At 43.2% G+C, this 23,236-nt stretch overlaps 1 protein-coding gene across 3 annotated transcripts; it reads right to left on the reverse strand.

Annotated features, from left to right (window-relative positions):
• Positions 1-695: 695 nt before the first annotated feature.
• Positions 696-18,340, reverse strand: ncs1a (neuronal calcium sensor 1a). Of its 3 annotated transcripts, none has more exons than XM_071351229.1 (9): positions 17,894-18,340; positions 11,402-11,426; positions 7,486-7,624; positions 6,006-6,084; positions 4,856-4,944; positions 4,574-4,594; positions 3,422-3,499; positions 2,851-2,969; positions 696-2,761 (listed from the first exon to the last, which is right to left on the reverse strand). In XM_071351229.1, exons 1-8 carry the CDS (start codon positions 17,955-17,957, stop codon positions 2,871-2,873), a joined length of 594 nt encoding a protein of 197 aa, XP_071207330.1. In that variant the 5' UTR covers positions 17,958-18,340; the 3' UTR covers positions 696-2,761; positions 2,851-2,870. The 3 variants fall into 3 exon arrangements, with proteins under 3 accessions (XP_071207330.1, XP_071207329.1, XP_071207331.1); XM_071351228.1 differs by having other exon boundaries at positions 2,869-2,969; positions 17,894-18,333; XM_071351230.1 differs by lacking the exon at positions 4,574-4,594 and having other exon boundaries at positions 2,869-2,969; positions 17,894-18,337.
• Positions 18,341-23,236: the final 4,896 nt, after the last annotated feature.

Raw genomic sequence — 23,236 nt, forward strand, 5'->3', positions numbered from 1 at the left:
ATGACGGTGCCACGTTGAAAGTCACTGAGCTCTTCAGTAAGGCCATTCTACTGCTGCCAATGTTTGTCTATGGAGATTGCATGGCTGTGTGCTCGATTTTATACACCTGTCTGCAACGGGTGTGGCTAAAATAGCCGAATCCGCTAATTTGAAGGGGTTTCCACATACCGTGTACACTATATATACAAAAGTATATCAGGGATCATCAACTAGATTCAGCCACGGGACGATTTTGTTCTGGAGCGGATGGTCGGGCGGCCAGAACATAATTACAAATCATTTGTAGACTGAAAATTGACCGCAAGAATCATTTCAAACCTTGCTTACATTTGTATAAAATCACGTGTCTCTCTGTTATGTGATTACAGAGGGTTCCTGGTTCGCGCCCGTGTCGGGGCGAGGGGACGTACTAAAGTTATACTGTTACACATACTGTTAATTTATTTTCTTAGTGTCTCACAGAATTCCTTTTCGAGGTTTGGATGGTCACTTTGAAAATATGGATTTTGTGTTCACATTTTTGAAGTTGTAGCTTATTTCTGACACCCAGGGTTTTGAACCTTTTTTATATATATATTTTTTTTTTAAAGTTTGCTGGTTATTTAGCAACGTCCAAAATCTTCTGGGTCGCATTTTTACAGCAATGCTAGTGGAAACTGAACCAGCTAGTGGTGCATACAAAAGCATGGGGCACATGAAGGAAAGCAGCTCTTTTATTTCAAAAGCACTGAAGACAAAAACAACGACCATGTACTGAGCAAGGAGACCAACTGACATTTACATTTGTATGCCATTTGGATTTGGGATGGTCAGTCAATGTTTTCACTTTCAATATCAAGAATAGTCTGTTCATAGTCTTGTCAACAATGAGCACTTTTATGTATACTGTGAGGTTAACAGTTTATATTATTTACAGTATAGTGTCCTTAAATGCTGTGAGAATTGGTTTGATACCAAGGCAATTTGACAAACCTTGTCTAATCATATGATACTGAATTTAATAGAAAAATGTGTCAACAGCGATAAACTCAAATTCCTACTGATTAAGCCTACATGACTTGCAGCTAGTTTCTTATCACACAGCATGCCACATACTGTACATTGAGTCACTCCAGATGCATCATGGTGAAAAATACTGAATGAAATCTGCAATTTGAGGATATCAACATACAAGGCCAATGGAAAGACCTTAAATTTGCCAACAGGTTTGTCTATGTACAGGTAAGATGAGTTTTTATACAGCTAATTTAAACACTTCTCTAACCATTCCCTCGACTACAGCAGTTGCCACTTCTCTCAAACTCTTAAAAACACCTATTCAATTGATATTTGTGAGAGAACAGTTTGTGCACAGTATTAAAAAAAATTGAAGGAAAATCTATTTCACTGAAGCAGTAGCGATGGAATGACAAGCAAATTGTGCCCCAGTCATTACCATAGAGCGATGAAGAAAACAAAAACATTATAGAGGGAGGGAAATCATTTTCTTTGTTGTGAAATGTTCACTGTCGGTGCATTGTCTAGTTCAATGGAGTGACAAGTAAAAGGGTCGCAAAATGCTTTTCAACCACAGAGGATGTATTACATATCAGGGTACTGACTTAAAACAACCAACCTGCCGATTATGGCTACAGTGCATATACCTTAGTATTTACACACAAACATAATGCGTCTCACATGCATTTGAAGTCATTTGCAAAGACATCTATTTGAACACTTATTTTGCATCGTACTTGTTGACCTAGCGTTCAAGATTTCAATCAAGTTTCATATGATCCGCAATCCGTGTCGTTCCACCCTTTTCCATCTCATAAATGTATATTATATGTCGCATGACCGCACAACGGTTCAGTTATGATGGGCATTTGAGAGAATACACTGATTATAGTGTGTCCGCAATTCAGTAGTGTAAGCCTCTAGGACTGCTCATAGACAAGCAACTGCTCAGCATTTATTCTCTATGCATCTCTATGTAATAGTTGGCTCAAACTCATACAGCATCTGTAATTGGGCCTTGTTCGCTTCGCAGTCTTTAGTTGGTGTTGAAATCAAAAACGTACCTCGACAATTAAAGCTTTGTGCGGCAGGAACACAGAATCAATATTAATTCATGCTGATGTCAAACATGAGCTGCTGTTATTTAAATCCAATTAAATAAATAAGGTTGACTTTCCCAAGCGTTCTAAAAGACAGTCAGCGTGTCAGTAGCAGTTTCTTGTCGTTGGCTGCAGCATATTGAACTGATGCTCTGTATCACAGAACATAAATACTGCTTAGATCCATGGTCCGTAGACAGGTAGCCTGTGTTCAGTCCCATGTTGTTCAATGTTCATTAGGCTTTGCAATGGAATTTTTAAAAAGATGTTTCGCAACAAAACAAAAATGAAAATTTCTTATTGGACAAAGTCCAGGTAGTCCCGCCCTGTTTGTCTACTTTTCCTGTTTGGTGCCTTATGAACCCTGGCCCTTCCTCCCACAGAAAAGTACCTAACTTCCTTCTGTCTCTCAGAGAAATGTCTTGTAAGCACATCGACGGCACTAGCTTCTGCAAAGGCGAACGAGTTTGTGGTTGTTGAATTTACTCTAATCCTGGAAACCATGATGATGATGATGATGATGATGATGATGAATGATTGACAGCAGCGGCCCACCATTGTCAGCTTCCCTAAAAGGCTGAGGAGGAGTCAGAGGACGAGACAGGTAGCAGACTCCATCACTCACTTAGCAGGGTAACACCACGTTAACAGGCCATCACGGACAACTGTCGTGGGAAGAAAAGAGATACATGTATAGGAGGTGAAACTGTAAAATGTTCATGTAAATCATAATTTGAGAGGATGCGGTGCTCACTGTGCGGAGTGTACTCACTGCTACACCAGCCCGTCGTACAGCGATAGAGCCTGGACGATGGACGGGTCTGCTTTGGAGCCCTCCTGGAATTCCTTCAGGGTCAACAATCCGTCTGCGTTCTGAAAAACAACAAATCCTCACATTTGAATAATACTTTATTACATATTACCGAATGGATAATGGCTGGACTGCTGTTCAATATTTAAACCAGTAGAGGGCACTCTTCGTCAGGCTCAGCATAGTGTATAACAGCCTATTTACTGCACCCTTATACAACCCAATCAGTCAGCGTTGGTCTGGCCCAGTTCCGAATGCCTCTTCAGAGAGTATCTAACTCTCCATTGGGTTTGATAAGGAGTCTCTCTGACAAAAAGCCTCAGGGCTTGGGCTAGCTAGTGCCTCCTTGAGGGGGGCATCAGAGTTTTCCGACTGAAAACAGGCCTTCTATGTGAGCAGTGCCAGCCGCACAGGGCACATGTATCCTCCTGAGGAGGCTAGGAAGATACATTGGAGCCGTTGGCCTATCTTTTACATGCATTAGACAGGTGTGTGTGTGATTGGTTTACTCTACCTTGTCCATCATGGCAAAGATTCGGTCCACTCTTTTCTCTGGTGTGTTTTCTTCCTCAGGCAATTCCACTGTGTTCCCCTTTTTTGTGACAAAATGTTACATTTTATTTCATTTAACATATGCATGGTAACATAGACAATAGACCCCCCCCCCCTCACAGGCCCTTGTTTACAGAAAATATCACAAATTGCAGTTCATAACAATTCTATTTTTTTTAACAACAGAAGTTAATAACTCAACATTTGCCTCTTTAGCACCATGCATGCAGGACACAGAAAGATCCAGTTTGCAATGTTCATAAATGAAAGCACACATTGACATAATGGCAGAGAGTGAAGCTCCTGCCAATGTAAAGCAATCATTTTTTGCGCTGCTGTAATTCTGGCAAGACATATTCGCTTTTCACAAACAGTAAGAGCCATGGAAGAACAGTGATTGACAGTAGTGGTGTTGGTGAAAAGGGAATATTTTTTTGCAACAATGGTGGATAAAGACATCGAAACCTGATTCGAAAATGAGGAGACCTCTGGACATTCATGAAACCATATGCAAAAAAGTGCCTTGGGAACCATGGGGGCAGAGCAAACAATTTGGAACGGGAATTATTTTAATTTGAAATATTTTACGTGGTGTGGTGTATAGTCAATGTATGAAATTAAAATCGGTCATCTGATGATTGTGATTTCTTGATGATAATGAGATGTTGGAACAGACCGAGCAGCAGTTGGCGGCAGTCTGGTAAGGATAGATCCCTACACCATTGTGTGTTAAGGGATAGAGGTTTATTTGCAGCTGTCAGAAAGTATATATATAATTTATAGACTAAGGCCGGTATTCAATCCGATCAGAGGAAGAGCTGTGTTATAGCACGCTTGACATTTAAAGGTAGTCCTAATTTCCAATTGAGCCGACGTATGCAGCATTTACCGTGAATGCAGTCTCTGCAAATCCGGGAACATTGCCTTTAAAAGGTGCATAATTGACAAAGTGAGATCGGACTGAATCCAATGAGCAGTTGATCAAGCATAGTTTTTTTTACAGGATTCGTAGTTAGCTCTGTTCCCCATGGTGCACCATAAGCCCGGAGCGCTGCCCATAGCTGCAAATGAACAAAAAGAGGTCCCTGGTAAATTATATTGACGTTGTACCCACCGTGTTCCCCTGTACGCGCGGCTGCGCGCAAACAAACAAACACACACACATAAATGCCTCAGTTACCTGCATGAAATTACGGAATATTTCTTTAAATGCTATACACTACACGGGACAAGGTATCATCTAAACTGTCTCAAAATGGCTCACTTAAGAGCAACAACCAGACGTTCCCATTGAAATGTTGAAATACTGATTATGATGCTCCGTACCCATCAACTAAATTACGAGAATAGATCAAAGCTGAATATTTGATGTTGAGACAACCGAGGAAGGACTTACCACCATCTGGTAAATGGCGTCCACAATATTCAGCATCTCATCCCGGGTTATGTAACCGTCGTTATCCAGGTCGTAAAGCTTGAAGGCCCCTGCAAAAGCCATAAACAGCACATGAAGGAAACTTTTTTTTTTAAACCCGGTTTTTCTCCCCAATTTCGTGGTAACCAATTGGTAGTTACAGTCTTGTCTCATCGCTGCAACTCCCGTACAGACTCAGGAGAGGCGAAGGTCGAGAGCCGTGCATCCCCCAAAACACAACCCAGCCAAGCCGCACTGCCTCTTGACACAATGCCCACTTAACCCAGAAGCCAGCCACACCAATGTGTCAGAGGAAACACATTGCACCTGGTGACAGTGTCATCGTGCACTGCACACAGCCCACCACAGGAGTCACTAGTGCGCGATGGGACGAGGACATCCCTGCCGGCCAAACCCTCCCCTAACCCGGACGACACTGGGCCAATTGTGCGCCACCCCATGGGTCTCCCGGTCGCGGCCGGCTGCGACAGAGCCTGGACTCGAACCCAGAATCTAGTGGCACAGCTAGCACTGTGATGCAGTGACCACTACGCCACTCAGGAGGCCCAGAGGAAACTTTTGATATATTCCTTAGGACTGCTAATATATACATTAAGGTGACACCTAATTTCCCTACGATTGAAATGCATCCTAATACCTCTCTATCTGTTAGCCAATTACTGCATCAACAACTGTCAGCAGTTGATCAACTCCTGCTAATGACCTGAGGCGTGTGGGACAGTGAGGGAGCATCAGCATGTGTGAAACAGGGTGTGTGTATGTGTCAGAAGGTGTGTCAGTATAGCTCGACACTGTGCATACATAGCGTTTATTCCTGTTATCCCTGCCGTTCAGCTACAACGACAGCTGTGACCACCTACAGGCGTCTGGGAAGATTAGAGATCACCTTGTTGATGCAGGAGCCAACATGACTAGGTCAAAGGTCAGTGTGAGGAAATGGTAATGCAAAGCAGTGAGAGAATGGGATAGGGAGAGAGAAAGAGAGGGAATTGGTGTATTATTTTTATTGCTGTGGCTGACTGGGTTTGAACCTGGGTCGACTGCGCGCCTCAAGACTGTGCTAGCCTGCTGAGCTAAAGCTTAGGCCCTAGGATATTTTCTCCAGGCTTACATCTGAGCTTCTCGTCCAGGGTCCCTCTGGAGGTGACCGACAGGGCCTGGATGAACTCGGCAAACTCAATACGTCCATCCTGCAGAGAAACAGAAGGAGAGAGGGAGATAAAAAGTTATTTCAAGAAAAGTGGAGGGAAGGAGAGAGACCGTGGAGGGAAGGAGAGAGACCGTGGAGGGAAGGAGAGAGACCGTGGAGGGAAGGAGAGAGACCGTGGAGGGAAGGAGAGAGACCGTGAAGGGAAGGAGAGAGACCGTGAAGGGAAGGAGAGAGACAGGGAAGGGAAGGAGAGAGACCGTGAAGGGAAGGAGAGAGACAGGGAAGGAGAGAGACAGTGGAGTGGAGGGAAGGAGAGAGACAGTGGAGTGGAGGGAAGGAGAGAGACAGCGGAGGGAAGGAGAGAGACAGGGAAGGAGAGAGACAGTGGAGTGGAGGGAAGCAGAGACAGCGGAGGGAAGAAGAGACAGGGAAGGAGAGAGACAGCGGAGGGAAGGAGAGAGAAAGCGGAGGGAAGGAGAGAGAGAGCGGAGGGAAGGAGAGAGACAGCGGAGGGAAGGAGAGAGACAGCGGAGGGAAGGAGAGAGACAGCGGAGGGAAGGAGAGGGACAGCGGAGGGAAGGAGAGAGACAGCGGAGGGAAGGAGAGAGACAGCGGAGGGAAGGAGAGAGACAGCGGAGGGAAGGAGAGGGACAGCGGAGGGAAGGAGAGGGACAGCGGAAGGAAGGAGAGAGACAGCGGAAGGAAGGAGAGAGACAGCGGAAGGAAGACGTAGGGGAGCTCAGAGTGCACCCCCCCCTCCAAAAAACACATACAAATTGTTCAAAAAGTAGTATACTGGGTCTTTAATAGTCCTGTTTTAGTGGACCGATATAGCGCCCCCCCCCCCGACTATGGTAAAGAATGTTTGAAAGAGGGAAGAAGGATATGGAGAGAAGAACATGAAAGTGATAGACGCATAACCAAAGAAACAGTCACAGCCAGACAGGAGAAAATAATCGACCAGACACAGAAACAGGCTATTTTCTCCACAGAAGAGTGAGAGACCAATTCAATCTAATCTCACAAATGGCTCTCGGGAAAGATAGCAGACAAATAACTGGAGTCTGGCTTCTCAATGGAAATGACTGCAGTCAGAGAGGACACTTAAAGCAAGCAAACATTTTTTAAGCCATTTAGTAAACGCTTTTATCCAAAGAGACTTAGTCTTGCGTGCATACAGCTTTTACATATGGGTGGTCCCTGGATCAAACCCATAGTGCAAGCGGCATGCTCAACCAACTGCGCTACAGAGGACCAGTACATTAGCCATGACATAAACCATTTCAGTTATGCAATGGAACCCAATCCAAACATTTTATGAGGGATGTTAAGTGATGTCCTTTCATACACTAAGCCAGTAAGGTTGTTAATTGGTTTACTGTTGTCCTAGCTTCTAAGAAAATAAAGTGAACATAAATGCGTTCCGCAGGCAGCCTGTTACCTTGTTCTCGTCAAACACATTGAAAACGAAGCTGGCGAACTTGGTGGGGTCACCGAAGGGGAAGAATTGCTTGTAGATCTTCTGGAAGCCAGCTGAATCCAACTGACCACTAGGACAGTCCTTAATAAAACCCTTATACCTGGGGGTGGATGGAGGGAGGAATGGGGAAAGGAAGGAGAGGGGGATGCCCAGGAAGAGGGGAGGGAGGAGAGAAAAGAGAGAGGTGGTGAGCGGTGAATCGTTGAATGGAACAATTACTTCATTCAGTGTGACTGATGAAACTCATTCCTAAAGTAAGGATCCCTGAGGCCTGCTAGAAAGATCTGATAAAGAACGTCCTGCTATCAAGTAGCACAATGATAAGAGCGTTGTCTGCTTGAAAGGAGGCATAATAAACAAATCAAATATCCCAAACATACTGCACCAATGTGTCGGAGGAAACACTGTTCAACTGACAACAGGTCAGCCTGCAGGCTCCCGGCCCGCCACAAGGAGTCGCTAGAGCACGATGAGCCAAGTAAAGCCAAACCCTCCCCTAACCCGGACAACGCTGGGCCAATTGTGCGCCCCCTTATGGGACTCCCGGCCACGGCCGGTTGTGACCCAGCCTGGGATCGAACCCGGGTCTGTAGTGAAGCCTCAAGCACTGCGATGCAGTGCCTTAGACCGCTGCGTCCCCCGGTAGGCCTGCACCCCTTTTTTCAATACTCAGCACAGTGGTTCTCAATCGTGGGCCTGGGGACCCAAAGGGGTGCATTTTTGTGTTTGCCCTAGTGATTCACATGATTAAAATCAACAACTCCTCATCAGGCTTTGATGATTTGAATCAGGTGTGTAGTGCTAGGGCAACAAAAAAAAGTGCACCCCTTTGGGTCCCCAGGCCCAGGATTGAGAACCAGTGCTCTAGCATGATACTGAGCCTTTTTCTAAAATGTTTTATGAGATTGGAGAACACATTAGTAGGGATCTTAGACCATTCCTCCATACTGAATATTTTCAGATCCTTCATCATTTGTTTGTTCTTATGGACTGTCCTCTTCAATTCAAACCACAGGTTTTCAATGGTGTTCAAGTCCAGAGACTGAGATGGCCATTGCAAAATGCTGATTTTATGGTCAATTAACAATTTCTTTGTGGATTTTGATTGGTGCTTGGGGTTATTATCTTGCTGGTAGTTTCAGCCTCCTCGCAGAGGCAACCAGGTTTTGGGCTAAAATGTCCTGGTACTTGGTAAAGTTCATTGTGCCGTTGACCTTAACAAGGACCCCAGAACCAGTGGATGCAAAATAGCCCCATAACATCAAATCCACCACCATATTTTAACCGTAGGAATGAGGTACTTTTCTGCATACGCTTCTATTTTTCAACGCCAAACCCACCACTGGTGGCTTGGCCAAAGAGCTCTATGTTCATGTCACCCTTGCACCACTAAGCCAAGTGCCAATGCCGTTGATCAAACTCCCGGCGCTCTTACCTTACTGCTACTCAAACAAAACTACTCCTAGCCTTGAGAAAGACCACAGTCTTTCATCCAAAACCACACTGTTCAGTAATTTTACTTTCCCACACTGTATCTGAACGAGGAAGAGATGAGGGACTGACACTGCTCCCACAAAAGGGTGTAAGCAGTAGGCTCACTAGTGGATGACAGCGACAGCCCCTGTTTTATTACCGTTTGATGTGTTGTTTGCCTACTCGGCAGACACAACGATTCCCTGGCATTGTGATTTGTAATCTCTCGCTCGGCTCTATTCATGTCAGCTAGCTAGCACTGTAAACGCTTTGGATGAGAATCTTCTTCCAGCACTGACTTTACAGCACGGGGTGATGCAAAATCACTTCAAAGACAAGCGAGGCAAAATAGGGATCGGCAGGGTATTGTGGTTGGTGGCGGGCGGAGAAGTTTGTGTGTGTGTTGTCTCTTTCCAATGGCTTCCTCTCACAGTATGATCTGTGAACTGTGATAGAAGCTCTCGTAGGCCTTTTTGCAGCTATAGACAGAGACAAACACATTTCAGTCTAGCCCAACTCACAAAGATATGACTGGGGACAGGGGCATGAATGGATACTGGGTACAGGGGCGGGACTGGGGCATGAGTGGGGACTGGGGCATGAGTGGGGACTGGGGCATGAATGGGTACTGGGCACAGGGGCATGCCTGGGGACAGGGGCGGGACTGGGGCATGACTGGGGCATGACTGGGGACTGGGGAGCATCAGAGTAAAAGCTGTGAGGGGTCAGTTTCTGTCTCTCCTTCTTCTTCTGACTGCTCTTCCTCCTTTGAGTCTACATGTCATGTCGTTCAGTAACATGTCTCTCCGCGGTTCTCGATAAGTTTCTTATCAGAGTGGGAACCCGACCCAGTGTCAACAGCTCTCCATCTGTGGTGTGTACGGGGAGCCACAAGAGGGGAAGCCACGGAACTTGGCACAAGCAGCAAAGTATTTGGAAATCAGAAAGGCTATGAGGTCAAAATAACCTAGCACTGGTCTGAGGTGATGCGTTGCGACAGAAACGTCCTTTGTTTTGATTGGCTATGTCGAACATAAATGTTTAGCTGCTTTTGCGACACCACATCTCTTATGTTCTGCTCTTATGGCCAGTTTCAACGCATTGCATGTGTCTGTAAACTTCACTCAATACTCATTGATATTTTTTTACTTATTTAACTTGTCCTACGGCCAATCGTGCGTGTTTTATTTTTCATAAAAACAGTGAGTTCTGCCTAAATTTAGTAATGAATCTGGCGACCGGCAAAACGGGTAACCAATTGGAAGCTGGCCGCAACATCAGAACACAGCACCACCTTCGTAACCCCAGAGACTAGCCAGAGGTTATAATGACTATGAGGAGATAACGACAGGGTTGTATACGGCTACCAAGGCAGCAGCTTCTCAGGGTGTGGCCCTCTGGCTACAGGCTGAGGGCCAGGCTGGTCTAGCGAGGTTATGTCTGCAGCTGCCACAACTAGTAGCGGTGCCAGCAAAGTCTCAGGCAGGAGAGCTGTGCCACTGGGCTGTGTTGTGGTACCTGGCCCACGTACATATGTGTGTGGCCTGACACCTCAGCCAACACACTGAGTCTGGGCACAGAGCCTGGCCAGCCCACCACCATACCTCAGAGGATGGCCAATGATGGATTGTTTTCATCAAGCCCTTTTCACTAGGTTTCACAGTGTTCTTTCCCCCCACTGTATGGGCATAGAAGTCAACCCATCCAACGCCAAATTGGGTGAAACACGGCAGCCATTTTGTGCCTGAGCGCGCACCACACTTTATAGTGGAGGAGAAAGCAGTGATTTCGCCTATTTGAGGCAGGGGATAGTTATAGGGCATTGCTACTACATTACTGTGACGGGCCAGGTATGAAATGTAGAAAGGACACCCATTGTCTTGTGATGTCACAGGATCTTTACCAACCACCTCAATTTAACGTCTCATTCGAAGGACGGTGTCTGTCCAAATTCAACTCGAGGCATCAGCTACAATACTTTGAAAGCTGTAACGCCTTACAAAGAGCCTTCTATTTCAAGATGTGGTTATGAAAACCCAGTGATGCATTCGGGTGTCCATGGTAACGAGGGCTGAACAGGAAGGTTGTTGTAACATAAACACTGTAGGAGTTTGCTGAAGGTTTTAGCGTTCCACAAATATGGTCGATGCAAAATCGACAAAACAGAGAGTGCCACTGATTTCTGGTGCCGACTATAATGCCAGCTGACTCACCACCGACAGCTGTTGTGCCCTTGAGCAAGGCACTTAACCCCTAACCTGCTCCAGGGGTGCAGTGCAGCAGTTGAACCTGAGGTTTTCACAGATGTATTGCATTGTTGTTGACTGACGGTACACAAGTATAATGGAGCATTTGCAATACGGGGTTGACTTAGTTGTTAGCTGAGACAATAAGAGAAACTTACCATTGTTGTACCTCTTTTTCTGTGACTGCAGACAGAAAACAGAGAAAATTAGATTGTTAGAAGATGAATAAATAGACATAAAGACAACACACAAGACCGACAGGAGGTTTTCACTGTTGGCTGCTTCATTTGTTATTGTGGCTGAAATAACTTACATCTGCTGGGAGTGAAATGCTATGTGTAGCCCTGCTCATCTTAATCATTTAAAGATAACATATATACATAAAAAGCCGAAATAAAAGGTAGAGAATGTATGAATAATGAAACTCCCCTATGGAGTGATTTTAGTGCCAACAGAAAGTCTATTTCTTAACACAAATTCAAAATGAAGAAATTCAGATTCAATTTCTGGTGCAACTAATATAAGTCCATACATCTCCATACCATCCTGGTTTACCATAGCTGTGTTTTCCCTCCTATAAGAACGAACATCAATACATCATAAATGTACCATGTGCACTGTTAACAAGTGTATATTCTGTTATTATTATGTTATTACTCCAGATATCAGCGTTCACCAATTGTATTTATCAGGAGTCAACTGCATTTGTTAAAACCTAGGTATTTTCTGACAAACGATTATTTTTCTTATGAGTTCCTGACAAATGGCAAAGCAACAGCACCACAAGTCCACGACCTCAACTCAAACATCTTCAAACGTTAGAATGAGTTCTATGCTCAGACTCCAGCTACGGGGCCTTTTGAACCAAATCTGCCATTAAAAATTACAGTGAATACGGTGAGCATTTCCAGAGAGAATGACAATGACATGGCTCTATTAGGCTCTTCTTTCTAAGGCTAAGGGGGCCAAGGTGACATCACAGTAGAGATGGGGACCAATTATGTGATTTATGGTTAGTACAAGCGCAGCATTAGAAAACGTCCAGTACATTGGTTCTATTTGGATGGACTTGCACGGGCCTCCATCACCATTCTGTTGACAGCACAGGCAGCTTAGTGATGAAATCAACTTAATGGGCTGCCTCTGTTCTTCAGAAAGAGACAGATGCCAGTTTGCATAGCATCAGAGTGTTTAAAACTCAAGAGAGATATTGAGACAGCACTTGACCTAATAGTGGATCAAGAACAGTGGAGCAGGAACTTCATTGCCCCCTCCCCCAAAAAACAGAAACCCACTGCCATTGGATACACTACAGTTCAAATGTGAACATTTCTGACATGATGTCATTGAGATGTGAGGTCTACCTTAAAATAACAGATCTCCATACTTCCTAATCTACTTTACTCAGTCGTACAGGTGGAAGAAAAAAAACATCCAACTTCATTAAATAAAATCTACCACCTTGGGTCCGGGAACAAAAACCTTGTGGGCTCACGGAAGCAATTCATCTCCATGGAAACCAGAGAACATATGTATAGCAGCGGGAACAAAAGGTAGAGCTGCAGTAGACAATAAGAAGTGTTCTGACTGTGTGAGTGCAGAACGTATATGAGTGAGAGAGTATTAAAAATGAGTTATTAGCCTGCAATTGGTGGCAGCAGTGGGATGTTATGCTGTTGTTAAACAATACTCCCTGTTTATGGTCAAGGTATATGTCACGCTCCATACCAGATAAGCCGATCGATCTGGGCCAGGCTTAGGTTCAATTTCCATGCAGATAGGTAGGTAGTAGAAAAAAGGGTTACAAAAGGGTTCCTCGGCTGTTCCCCATAGGAGAGCCCTTTTAGGTTCCAGGTAGAACCCTCTGTAGAAAGGATTCTACATGGAACCCAAAGGGGTTCTACCTGCAACCAAAAAGGGTTCTTCAAAGGGTTCTCCTATGGGGACATCCAAAAGACCCTTTAAGGGTGTAGGAGGAGGAGAGTACTGGGAGGAGGAAAGTAGGGGGAGGAGGAAGGGAGTGAGGGGGAAGGACAGTAGGGGGAAACAAAGAAAGAGGGAGGCTTTAAAAGGAGAAAAGATAGGGAGTGAGCCTCTCCAAGCGAAGGGCAGAGCAATAAGAAATAAGACGAGCTGCAGTCGTGCTGAAAAGAAGAGGACAGAGTGGAAGAGAGTAGGGAGAGGAAGCAACAAGAGAGAGGCAGACAGAGAGAAAAAAGGGAAGAACAAAGGAAGAGCTAGATGGAAAGGGGAGAAGGGGAGTGAGAAGCAGGAGGGATGACTAGACCTAGAACGTGCATAGTGCAGAGCTATCGAAAGCTTTGTGGATGAGTGTGTGCACGTGTGCATGGTATAGTGAGTTTGACTGTTGCTTGTGCTGATGGATTGAGGCGATATGATCCTTTGAGCCAATGTGTATGACTGTGTGTGTGCAGTATGGAGAGAGTGTGTGTACTGTGTGTGTGGGTGGGCGTGTTAATGGCTTTAGCGGAGGCTGGCTCTTAGAGCTATGCCAATGAGAACCTAATTATACCCTTCCATTTCTCAAGGAAAAACAATTACAGAGTAAAAAGAAACTGAGCAGAAAACAGGAGAAGCTTGCATAATCTGACAACAGCAAGATCATGCAAGACTGCAAAAAAGGGCTTTATAAATACATTTGATTGACTGATTTCAACAAGTCAACCAACTAAATCAGCTAACTCAAAACCCATTTACGCCAGCCCCCTAGGCTATCACCAGTAACCCTGCACATTGATTTGGTACTGACCTGTATATAGAGTATATTCTCGTGTGGTTTTATTTCTTGTGTGTTTTTATTATTACTACACTGACCAATAAAACCTGATTTGATTATTTGTATCTTATCTTCTTACCTTTGATATTTAGTACGGCATTGTTGGGAAAGAGCTTGCAAGTAAGCATTTCACTGTACACCTGTTGTGATTACACCTGTTGTATCCTGTGTACTTGACAAATAAACTTTGATTTTATCTGATTGATTTGTCATGTCTTAGTGGACTAAATCAGGGTTTCCCAAACTCTGTCCTGGGGCCCTCTCTTGGTGCACCTTTAGTTTTTTGCCCCAGCACTCACTATACAGCTGACTCAAATAACCAACTCATCATCAAGCGTTGATTATTTGAATCAGCTGTGTAGTGCTAGAGCAAAAACCAAAACGTGCACCCAGGGGGGACCCCAGGACCGAGTTTGGGAAACCCTAGACTAAATTACCTCAGTGAGAGATGTGTAGTAAACGAAAGCTGGTTTCTCATCATTCCTTTTTGCATGCCCAGCACTTTCCTCCTCAGGACTGAATAGACTTCCATGACAAATTCACTCTCCAGAGTATATGAGAGCCATCTTAAGTGCTTCTCGTCATATCGCTATCACCCTGCATCAAAATTGAAACATTGACTGTGGTGAATGCTGATTGCTGAGGCAATGAGACTAAATGGAAGTCATCTCCCTGTGATGAAGATGCATACAGAACCAAAGAGTGATGTCTCAACCGCACCCTCTCCCCGACAGCACTTTAGGTTGGCATACTGCTATAATTAGGAAACGCGAGACCCCGTGTGAGAGCATGAAATTAGCCCCTTTGACATGCTCGCTTCCCTTCTCAATAGGGGGCGTCTTCATCCACACATACACACACACTAGTTCACACGTTACGCCTCACCCTGAAAGATGTCTCTTGCCATTACACACATTCAAACACAGGAACATAATCTTCTGATTTATTTCTGTGAAATCTCTTCTGAATTCTAACTAGCTAACAAATTATCAAGGCTGAGCAGAGAAGCTTAAATATGCACTATGCGGAAATCGCTCCATTTCCTGGTTGCAAAAATGTGTATAGTTCGCTCAATTTAGAGAATCATTGTAGCATCTAAACCGCTGTGAAATATATTTTCCTTAACCAAAGATATTTTATTTTCAGCTGTTTGAAGCTGGTGTTAAAAACCGAATGTAAATGCAAAAATGAAATAATGGGAAGGATAGAAATAGCGCACAAAGAACAGATCTACCGCTTCTTAGAATTTTTTTAACCTATATTTAACCAGGAAAGCTTCTTAGAATTGCTTTCAATGAGAATGACAGGTCTATAACACACATTTCTATGTGAATTTGGTTGGGTCGCACAAAAAGTGACATATTTCAGCTTTAATATCTAACACTACCAGCAGGACATATACTGTACATCAGTAATTGTCTGGTAATAAATGTCAACTCCAAATAGTTAATGATGACAATAATAGATTTGATTTAAAAAGCACTTTTCATAACAACAACGATTATGGTGACATCCTTACCGCCCATGTAAGGTGACATATTACTATTGTCAGGTGAAATTGTTGCATACAGCACCTTTAAAGATGCACTATGCAAAAATCGCACCGTCATTTCCTGGTTGCTAAAATTAGAATGATGCGCCTTATTTCAGTTTATGTGACAAAACAAGGAAGTATAGTGTAGAGCAGGGATCATCAACTAGATTCAGCTGCGGGCAATTTTTTTTCTGGAGCAAATGGTCGGGGGGCCGGAACATAATTACAAATAATTTGTAGACTGCAAATGAACCACAAGAAGCCCAAACAGATATAATATTGGAATAAAACATAATAATTTCAAACCTTGCTTACATTTGTTTATGATCATGTGTCTTTCTATTATTCTTGGAAATACATGGGAACAGATTTGCCAAATTAAAATCACTTGATGCTGATTTCCTAGTGATTTTAACGTATTTTATATCCAACAATGAAAATTGAACAAATAAAAATATATTTATTTTTGTTTTGCTCAGAAAACTTAGGGTGCCTTCAAACTCATCTCTGGACTTCGAAGCTGGTTCCACTGCATTTTTTCATTGTCCCCCTTTAATCAGGGACTGATTTGGATCTGGGACACCCGGTGTGTGCAATTAATTGGGGCGGCAGGTAGCCTAGTGGTTAGAGCGTTGGACTAGTAACCAAAAGGTTGTAAAATTGAATCCCCGAGCTGACAAGGTTTAAAAATCTGTTGTTCTGCCCCTGAACAAGTTAACCCACTGTTCCTAGGCCGTCATTGAAAATAAGAATTTGTTCTTAACTGACTTGCATAGTTAAATAAAGGTTAACAATGTACAAAAAAATATCAGGTAGAACAGAAAACTAGCAGGTTCTGGACTCGTGGGGTAAGAGTTGAATAACCCTGCTGTAGAGAATGATTGTATCTAAACCGCTGTGAAATATCTCTTTAATAATGGGAAGCATAGAAATAGCGCACATAGGCCAGATATAGTGCTTCTTAGACTTGATTGCAATGAGAATGACAGATCTATAACACACATTTCTGAATGAATTTGGTCAAGTCACCCAAAAAGTTACATATTGCAGCTTTAAATATTGTGTTTTTTCAGAAGATACAAAAGAAGGTAGCTTTTGAGAATTTCAACCATCTCATTGAGTGTTCTTGACCAGAGAAACAGTGAGACATAACAGACATGGTAGTCGGCTTTTATCGTTATCCGCAAGAGTTTACCTTCACTCCGTGGGGGTGTTCCTTGAGGTCTGGTTCAACCTTTGACCCTGCTAAAGGTCAGAGTTTATCTCTGTTAGTATGGTGGTGAGTGATAAATAAGCCACACACACTACTGTAGGGGAAAGCATTCCGCTGACACCATGTAGACATATCTATTGCCTGTAAAGGTTTCTCAAAAGGACAGATACAGCTATTTAGTTATTGCTTTACTTGATTACATTTTATCCTACTCTGATTTAGTGCAACATATTATTTGGTCGACATTGTTCTAGAGCATGGCTTCATAATCTTCATCAGAAGTATTGCATCAAGCGCTAAGCGGATTTCGAGTGACTACTGAGTCTCTAACGTGTATTAGCACACCTGAGGGAAAGCCATTCAATCTGAGAGGAAGATGTACTACAATGGTTGCTGTGTCCATGTCTTCAAACCACATTACCGAATGGCTATCACCTTCCAAAGGCTGTACGACCAATTTACAACAGTGTAATAAACTGAAATACTTTTCAGATATTCAATATATATGATTTAATGAGTCTCTCTTTAGTTGGGGATTTGAGATTTGCTCGTTAACATCTTAATGTCCAAATGTGTAGTATGGCAGGAGTAGCTGAAAAGTTTACATAGCAAAGAAAGTTGCATAATTGTCTCCCACCATAGGATCGTCATTACACATGTGTCTTTCTTTCTATTTACTTGGCTTTTGCATACAATTAATCACTATCCACGACCTGGACAAAGCACCTTACCTGATGATCACTTGGCTGTCTCTCAACAACAGTGTGCTGATAGCCTGCTTTAAAGTCAAGGATCGCAACCAACGGGTAAGTCATGTCATTTTACCTAAGGCTCTATTGTAAAATGCTAGATTCATTTCAAGGCATCCTCTTCTGTAGCAATAGATACATTCAATACAATCAAATGTTAATGTTTTTTAAGGTTGGGACATCAAAGACAGCACAGAACAGTGGCGGTTGGAGCAAGTGTTAAAAAACAAGTGTTAAAAAAAAGAGGAAAAAGGTCTGCTATATCAAGACATAGACTGGTAGAAAAGAGAAAAGAAAGGAAAGGCATCAATGAAAAGAGTCTAACCTAAAGACATAGAAAGAGAGTGCTATACTTACAGTAGGTTTTCCTGGTCAGCTCCTCCACCATCTCAGGCTTTAGTTTGCTGTTGGACTTCCCCATAGCTCAAGCATATGCCTTTAAGCCTTTCTCCACGTGCTTTAAAAGACTCCCAGTTCTGCCACCTTCCTTACCATTAAAAATATATATATATATAATCAAAAAATACTTCTTAAAGTCTTGCTCTTCAAGTATCAGACAAAAAATGAAGTGGAATTATAGAAAACATGTAATAAAAACGAGCAGGAAAAGGCAAAAAATGCTATGAAAGAGCAGCAGTAGCGTTAGTCTCTCCTCTCGGCGTAGCAGGATGAGTCTGGAGAGAGGAGGGCTGTAGCCTGTAATCCACTCAGCCGTGTCCCTCCTGCTTCCTGCAATCCTGGCTTGCTGCTGCTGGAACACCCTACTGGGAATAGGGTGGAAGAGAGGAGGGAGTGTGTGAGTGTGTGTATACAGTATGTGTGTGTGTGTGGCCGGGGATGTGTTGATACTGTTCGCCCCTGGCAACAGGAGCCACTCCTCCTCATGTACTCTCTCTCTCTATATATACAGTGCCTTCAGAAAGTATTCACACCCCTTGACTTTTTCTACATTTTGTTGTGTTACAAACTGGGATTCAAATGGATTTGTCATTTTTTGTCAACAATCTACACAAAATTATCTGTAATGTCAAAGAGAAAGAAAAATTCTAACATTGTAAAGAAATTAAAATAAAACACTAATATATCTTGATTAGATAAGTATTCAACCACCTGAGTCAATACATGTTAGAATCACCTTTGGCAGTGATTACAGTCTTTCTGGGTAAGTCTCTAAGAGCTTTGCACACCTGGATTGTAAAATATTTGCACATTATTCTTGTTAGAATTCTTCTAGCTCTGTCAAGTTGGTTGTTGTTCATAGCTAGACAGCCATTTTCAAGTCTTGCCATCAATTTTAAAGCCGATTTAAGTCAAAACTGTAACTCGGCCACTCAGGAACATTCAATGTTGTCTTAGTAAGCAACTCCAGCGTATATTTGGCATTGTCTTTAAGGTTATTGTCCTGCTGAAAGTTGAATTTGTCTCCCAGTGTCCGTTAAAAAGCAGACTGAACCAAGTTATCCTCTAGGATTTTGCCTGTGCTTAGCTCTATTCCGTTTCTTTTTATCCTAAAAAACTCCCTTGCCAATGACAAGTGTAACGGATGTGAAATGGCTAGCTAGTTAGCGGGTACGCGCTACTAGCATTTCAATCAGTTACGTCACTTGCTCTGAGACTTAAGTAGGGTTTCCCCTTGCTCTGCAAGGGCCGTGGCCTTTGTGGAGCGATGGGTAACGATGCTTCGTGGGCGACCGTTGTTGATGTGTGCAGAGGGTCCCTGGTTCGCGCCCGTGTCGGGGCGAGGGGACGGTTTAAAGTTATACTGTTACATTGATGCTGTTGACCCGGATCACTGGTTGCTGCGGAAAAGGAGGAGGTTGAAAGGGGGGTGAGTGTAACGGATGTGAAATGGCTAGCTAGTTAGCGGGTACGCGCTACTAGCATTTCAATCAGTTACGTCACTTGCTCTGAGACTTAAGTAGGGTTTCCCCTTGCTCTGCAAGGGCCGTGGCCTTTGTGGAGCGATGGGTAACGATGCTTCGTGGGCGACCGTTGTTGATGTGTGCAGAGGGTCCCTGGTTCGCGCCCGTGTCGGGGCGAGGGGACGGTTTAAAGTTATACTGTTACACAAGCATACCCATAACATGATGCAGCCGCCACCATGCTTGAAGACAAGGGGGTAATTGAGCTTGACAAAATGTGCACTAAAGTATCTTCCAATTAACACCAAGGATATGTGTGGCTATTGAAAGAAAACCTTTAGATTTTCCAGTTGACTTCAACAAGAGTATAGGCCTATGAGAAATGAAATTTTTGCATGGTACCCTTTTTAATAAGATATTGACTGGCAGGCTACATCTCAAAGGAATAATCCAAAAGTGCTTCTCCTACTACCTATATTACAATAGGCATGGTGGGCACATGGCTTCATTTTCTCCGTAACTCTGAGGTATGTACCTTTGAGGTTCTATATATAACTAAACCATGCAGAAAATCATCAGAACAAAAAAGCCCCGGTTGGCTAAAGCCCATCCCACCTGTCTCTGTCCCTCCCAGAATAATCTCTAACAGGAGGACGTTATACACGGTAGACTACAGTGAGCTCCAAAAGTATTGGGACAGTGAGAAATAATGATGCGTGAGAAAGTTACAGAGACAAACATAGAAATGCATCCAACAAGTTTGTAGAAACATACACTTAATAGTATCATTGCGTGCTAGGAATATGAGACCAAATACTAAACTTTTGACTACTTTAATACACATAAGTGAATTTGTCTCAATACTTAAGGTCCACTAAAATGGGGGGACTGTGTACAAAAAGTGCAGTCGTTACTAAACGATTCACCCGATATGGATGAAATACCCTCAAATTAAAGCTGACAGTCTGCACTTTAACCTCATAGTGATTGTATCATTTCAAATCCAAAGTGCTAGAGTACAGAGCCAAGACAACCAAAAATGTGTCCCTGTCCCAATACCTTTGAAGCTCACTGTATTTAAAAAAAAAATCCACCTTTGTAAGTAGGTCACTGATAGAACAATGATTTAAAGGGGTTATAAAAGAGACTTAAAGCTACAGTGACACCTTATGGGGGGTCATTGTGTATCATGCTACTAGACTAGCTCAGATTTTTTAGGAATTTGTATTTTATTTATTTATTTTACCGTTATTTTACCAGGTAAGTTGACTGAGAACACGTTCTCATTTGCAGCAACGACCTGGGGAATAGTTACAGGGGAGAGGAGGGGGATGAATGAGCCAATTGTAAACTGGGGATTATTAGGTGACCGTGATGGTTGAGGGCCAGATTGGGAATTTAGCCAGGACACCGGGGTTAACACCCCTACTCTTACGATAAGTGCCGTGGGATCTTTAATGACCTCAGAGAGTCAGGACACCCGTTTAACATCCCATCCGAAAGACGGCACCCTACACAGAGCAGTGTCCCCAATCACTGCATTGGGATCTTTGTTTAGACCAGAGGAAAGAGTGCCTCCTACTGGCCCTCCAACACCACTTCCAGCAGCACCTGGTCTCCCATCCAGGGACTGACCAGGACCAACCCTGCTTAGCTTCAGAAGCAAGCCAGCAGTGGTATGCAGGGTGGTATGCTGGGCATTTTACATTTGGCATAGGCCTATGTTGTATCATATAATGTCATATGTTGTTCAAATGTATTTATAAAGCCCTTTTGACATCAGCAGATGTCACAAACTGCTTAGTGCTTATGTTGTATGGATTCGCTGCAGAAAATCATAGTTTATTTTGTTGCCAGATAAATTTCTGTTTACACTGGCAGATTCCAGCGATAGACCATGATACATCAGACAAACAGCTGCCTGTCAAATCCAACCGGTTATTGCTGCAGATGTTCTTATCATTGGGGAGAGGCTTTACGGTTCGCAACTGAACTGATGAAGCTTTGCATGTTTCATGGCAGGAACACAGTCCTCACCACGTGACATGACGAGAGGGACAGTCCATCTTTGCCATTGAACCACTTGCCTGTGGAGAAGCCTCAAATCTACTAATCGCCCTCTCCAAGGGACCTGGCTTGCATGTGTAACACGCAGAATATGGACCCGGGTCTCCCACGGGAGCAACCAATGTCTTAGACCAGCGTTTCCCAAACTCGGTCCTCGGGATCGCAAGGAGTGCACGATTTGGTTTTTGCCCTAACACTACAAACATAGTTATGTTTATTTTTACATATTTATTAACTTATTTCCCGGATATCTTCCGAACTACCCACAATGCAGTATTTCTCAACGTCATATGGAGGATCTACTCTGTGCTATTGAGTTTGTATGCTAGCTCTGTAGCTAGCTCATGCAGGCTAACATTAGCCACACCTCATGCTCTTCACAGACTTTGTGGCTGTATTATCTAGTGGGAACCCTTTGGTACATTCTTGCCATGGGCTCAAAACAAATAAAATAAAATTCATACCTGCTTGCTCTAATTGTGTAACGTACCTCGTAGGTTCTCCTTTTTGATTTGTCAACTTTTGGGCATGTTCTCTGTGAAGTAGGCTACGGGGCTTTTGTAACTTTTTCCATCTTGGCTAAGTGCTAGAGCGCTAGTTGACTGACATCTGAAATCTATCTATTTTGTATTTAATTTGCTATAGCTATTGGATTTTCCCTGAGTTGGGTTGTGCTGTGTTAGTTGTGTTCTAACTGGTCTCCAGTAGTTGAGCTCTAGCATGCCGACCGTAGCCGTGCTGACTGGCTAACTCATTATAGGGAATAGGCTTGCTTGCCGGGTCCTCCCTATTACATCACACATCCTTCGGAATTATGATCGGTTTTAAGTAACTCCAAAAATAGAAATGTGAGGTGTAACATTGTATTGGGACTTTTGATGTGTATACTAATGCAAATCCATATGTTACATGTAGTTATGTTTATGCTACTTACCCTTTAGTCCAGCCTGGCCAGGAAAGAGGCACAGCTGACAACTGACACTACTTTGCTGTGGTCTGAGCTGGTTAAGCAGCCTACCACACAATTAGTGTGCCTTAAGAAGATGAGTACACACACTTTGAACAGAAAGAGAGATGAGCAAAGTAGGGTAATCCGAGAATAGACATGCTCATCTTGAAATAGAGTTTGTGGGGGGGGGGCATTAAATGTTGGGTTGAAGTAAAAACAAAATGCATATTATATGATGGCATATTTTTGCCTGTTTAATGGGTAAATAGCCTAATACAAGAGGCAAGTCTTGAATATGTTTGGGAATGCATTTTAATTCAGTTCTTTCAAGAGATTAAATGAAAATCATGAGATGTCTATCAGAGGGCTCCTTAAGGGCCCTGTACTAAATATGAATGCAATTCTGGAATAAAAATGTAATTGAACCAAAATAGACCTACAAGAGAATGTAGGCTGCATGCTGGTCAAGGTGGTCAAAACTAGTACATTTGACTGCATAGCAAGCTTGGAGCAATACTGACGTTCCAATCCATTCATTATGGACCTAATATAAGAAAGAAATTTAAACATTATTATTTAAAAATGATCTTCGTGCTAGACTGCGCTCTATTCTGTAGGCCTAGCCTATGGACCCCGGCAAAAAGTGTCATTTTCAAAAACATGTTTTTGTTGTCAGATGTTTACCTCACTTGCTGTTCACCTCATCAGGCTCACCTCTTCGTGAATTTAAAAAAAGAGGAACGTTTTAGGCTTTGGACAGTCTTCGCCTTTGAAGCAGATAATGTGGGTAGGCCTATTCATTCATCCTTTCTGCACGAAGTC

Source organism: Salvelinus alpinus, chromosome 18, assembly GCF_045679555.1.
Source record: "Salvelinus alpinus chromosome 18, SLU_Salpinus.1, whole genome shotgun sequence".
Classification (NCBI taxonomy): Eukaryota; Metazoa; Chordata; class Actinopteri; order Salmoniformes; family Salmonidae; genus Salvelinus; species Salvelinus alpinus.

Bases quoted from the DNA above. Each gene is read 5' to 3' on its own strand.
- ncs1a (XM_071351229.1), bottom strand. From the start codon at position 17,957: ATGGGGAAGTCCAACAGCAAACTAAAGCCTGAGATGGTGGAGGAGCTG. The intron at 6,085-7,485 runs GTAACAGGCTGC...GTTTCTCTGCAG, and splicing joins ATGTGTTTGACGAGAACAAG to GATGGACGTATTGAGTTTGC. The intron at 3,500-4,573 runs GTGGGTACAACG...GTCACAAAAAAG, and splicing joins CGCGCGTACAGGGGAACACG to GGGAACACAGTGGAATTGCC.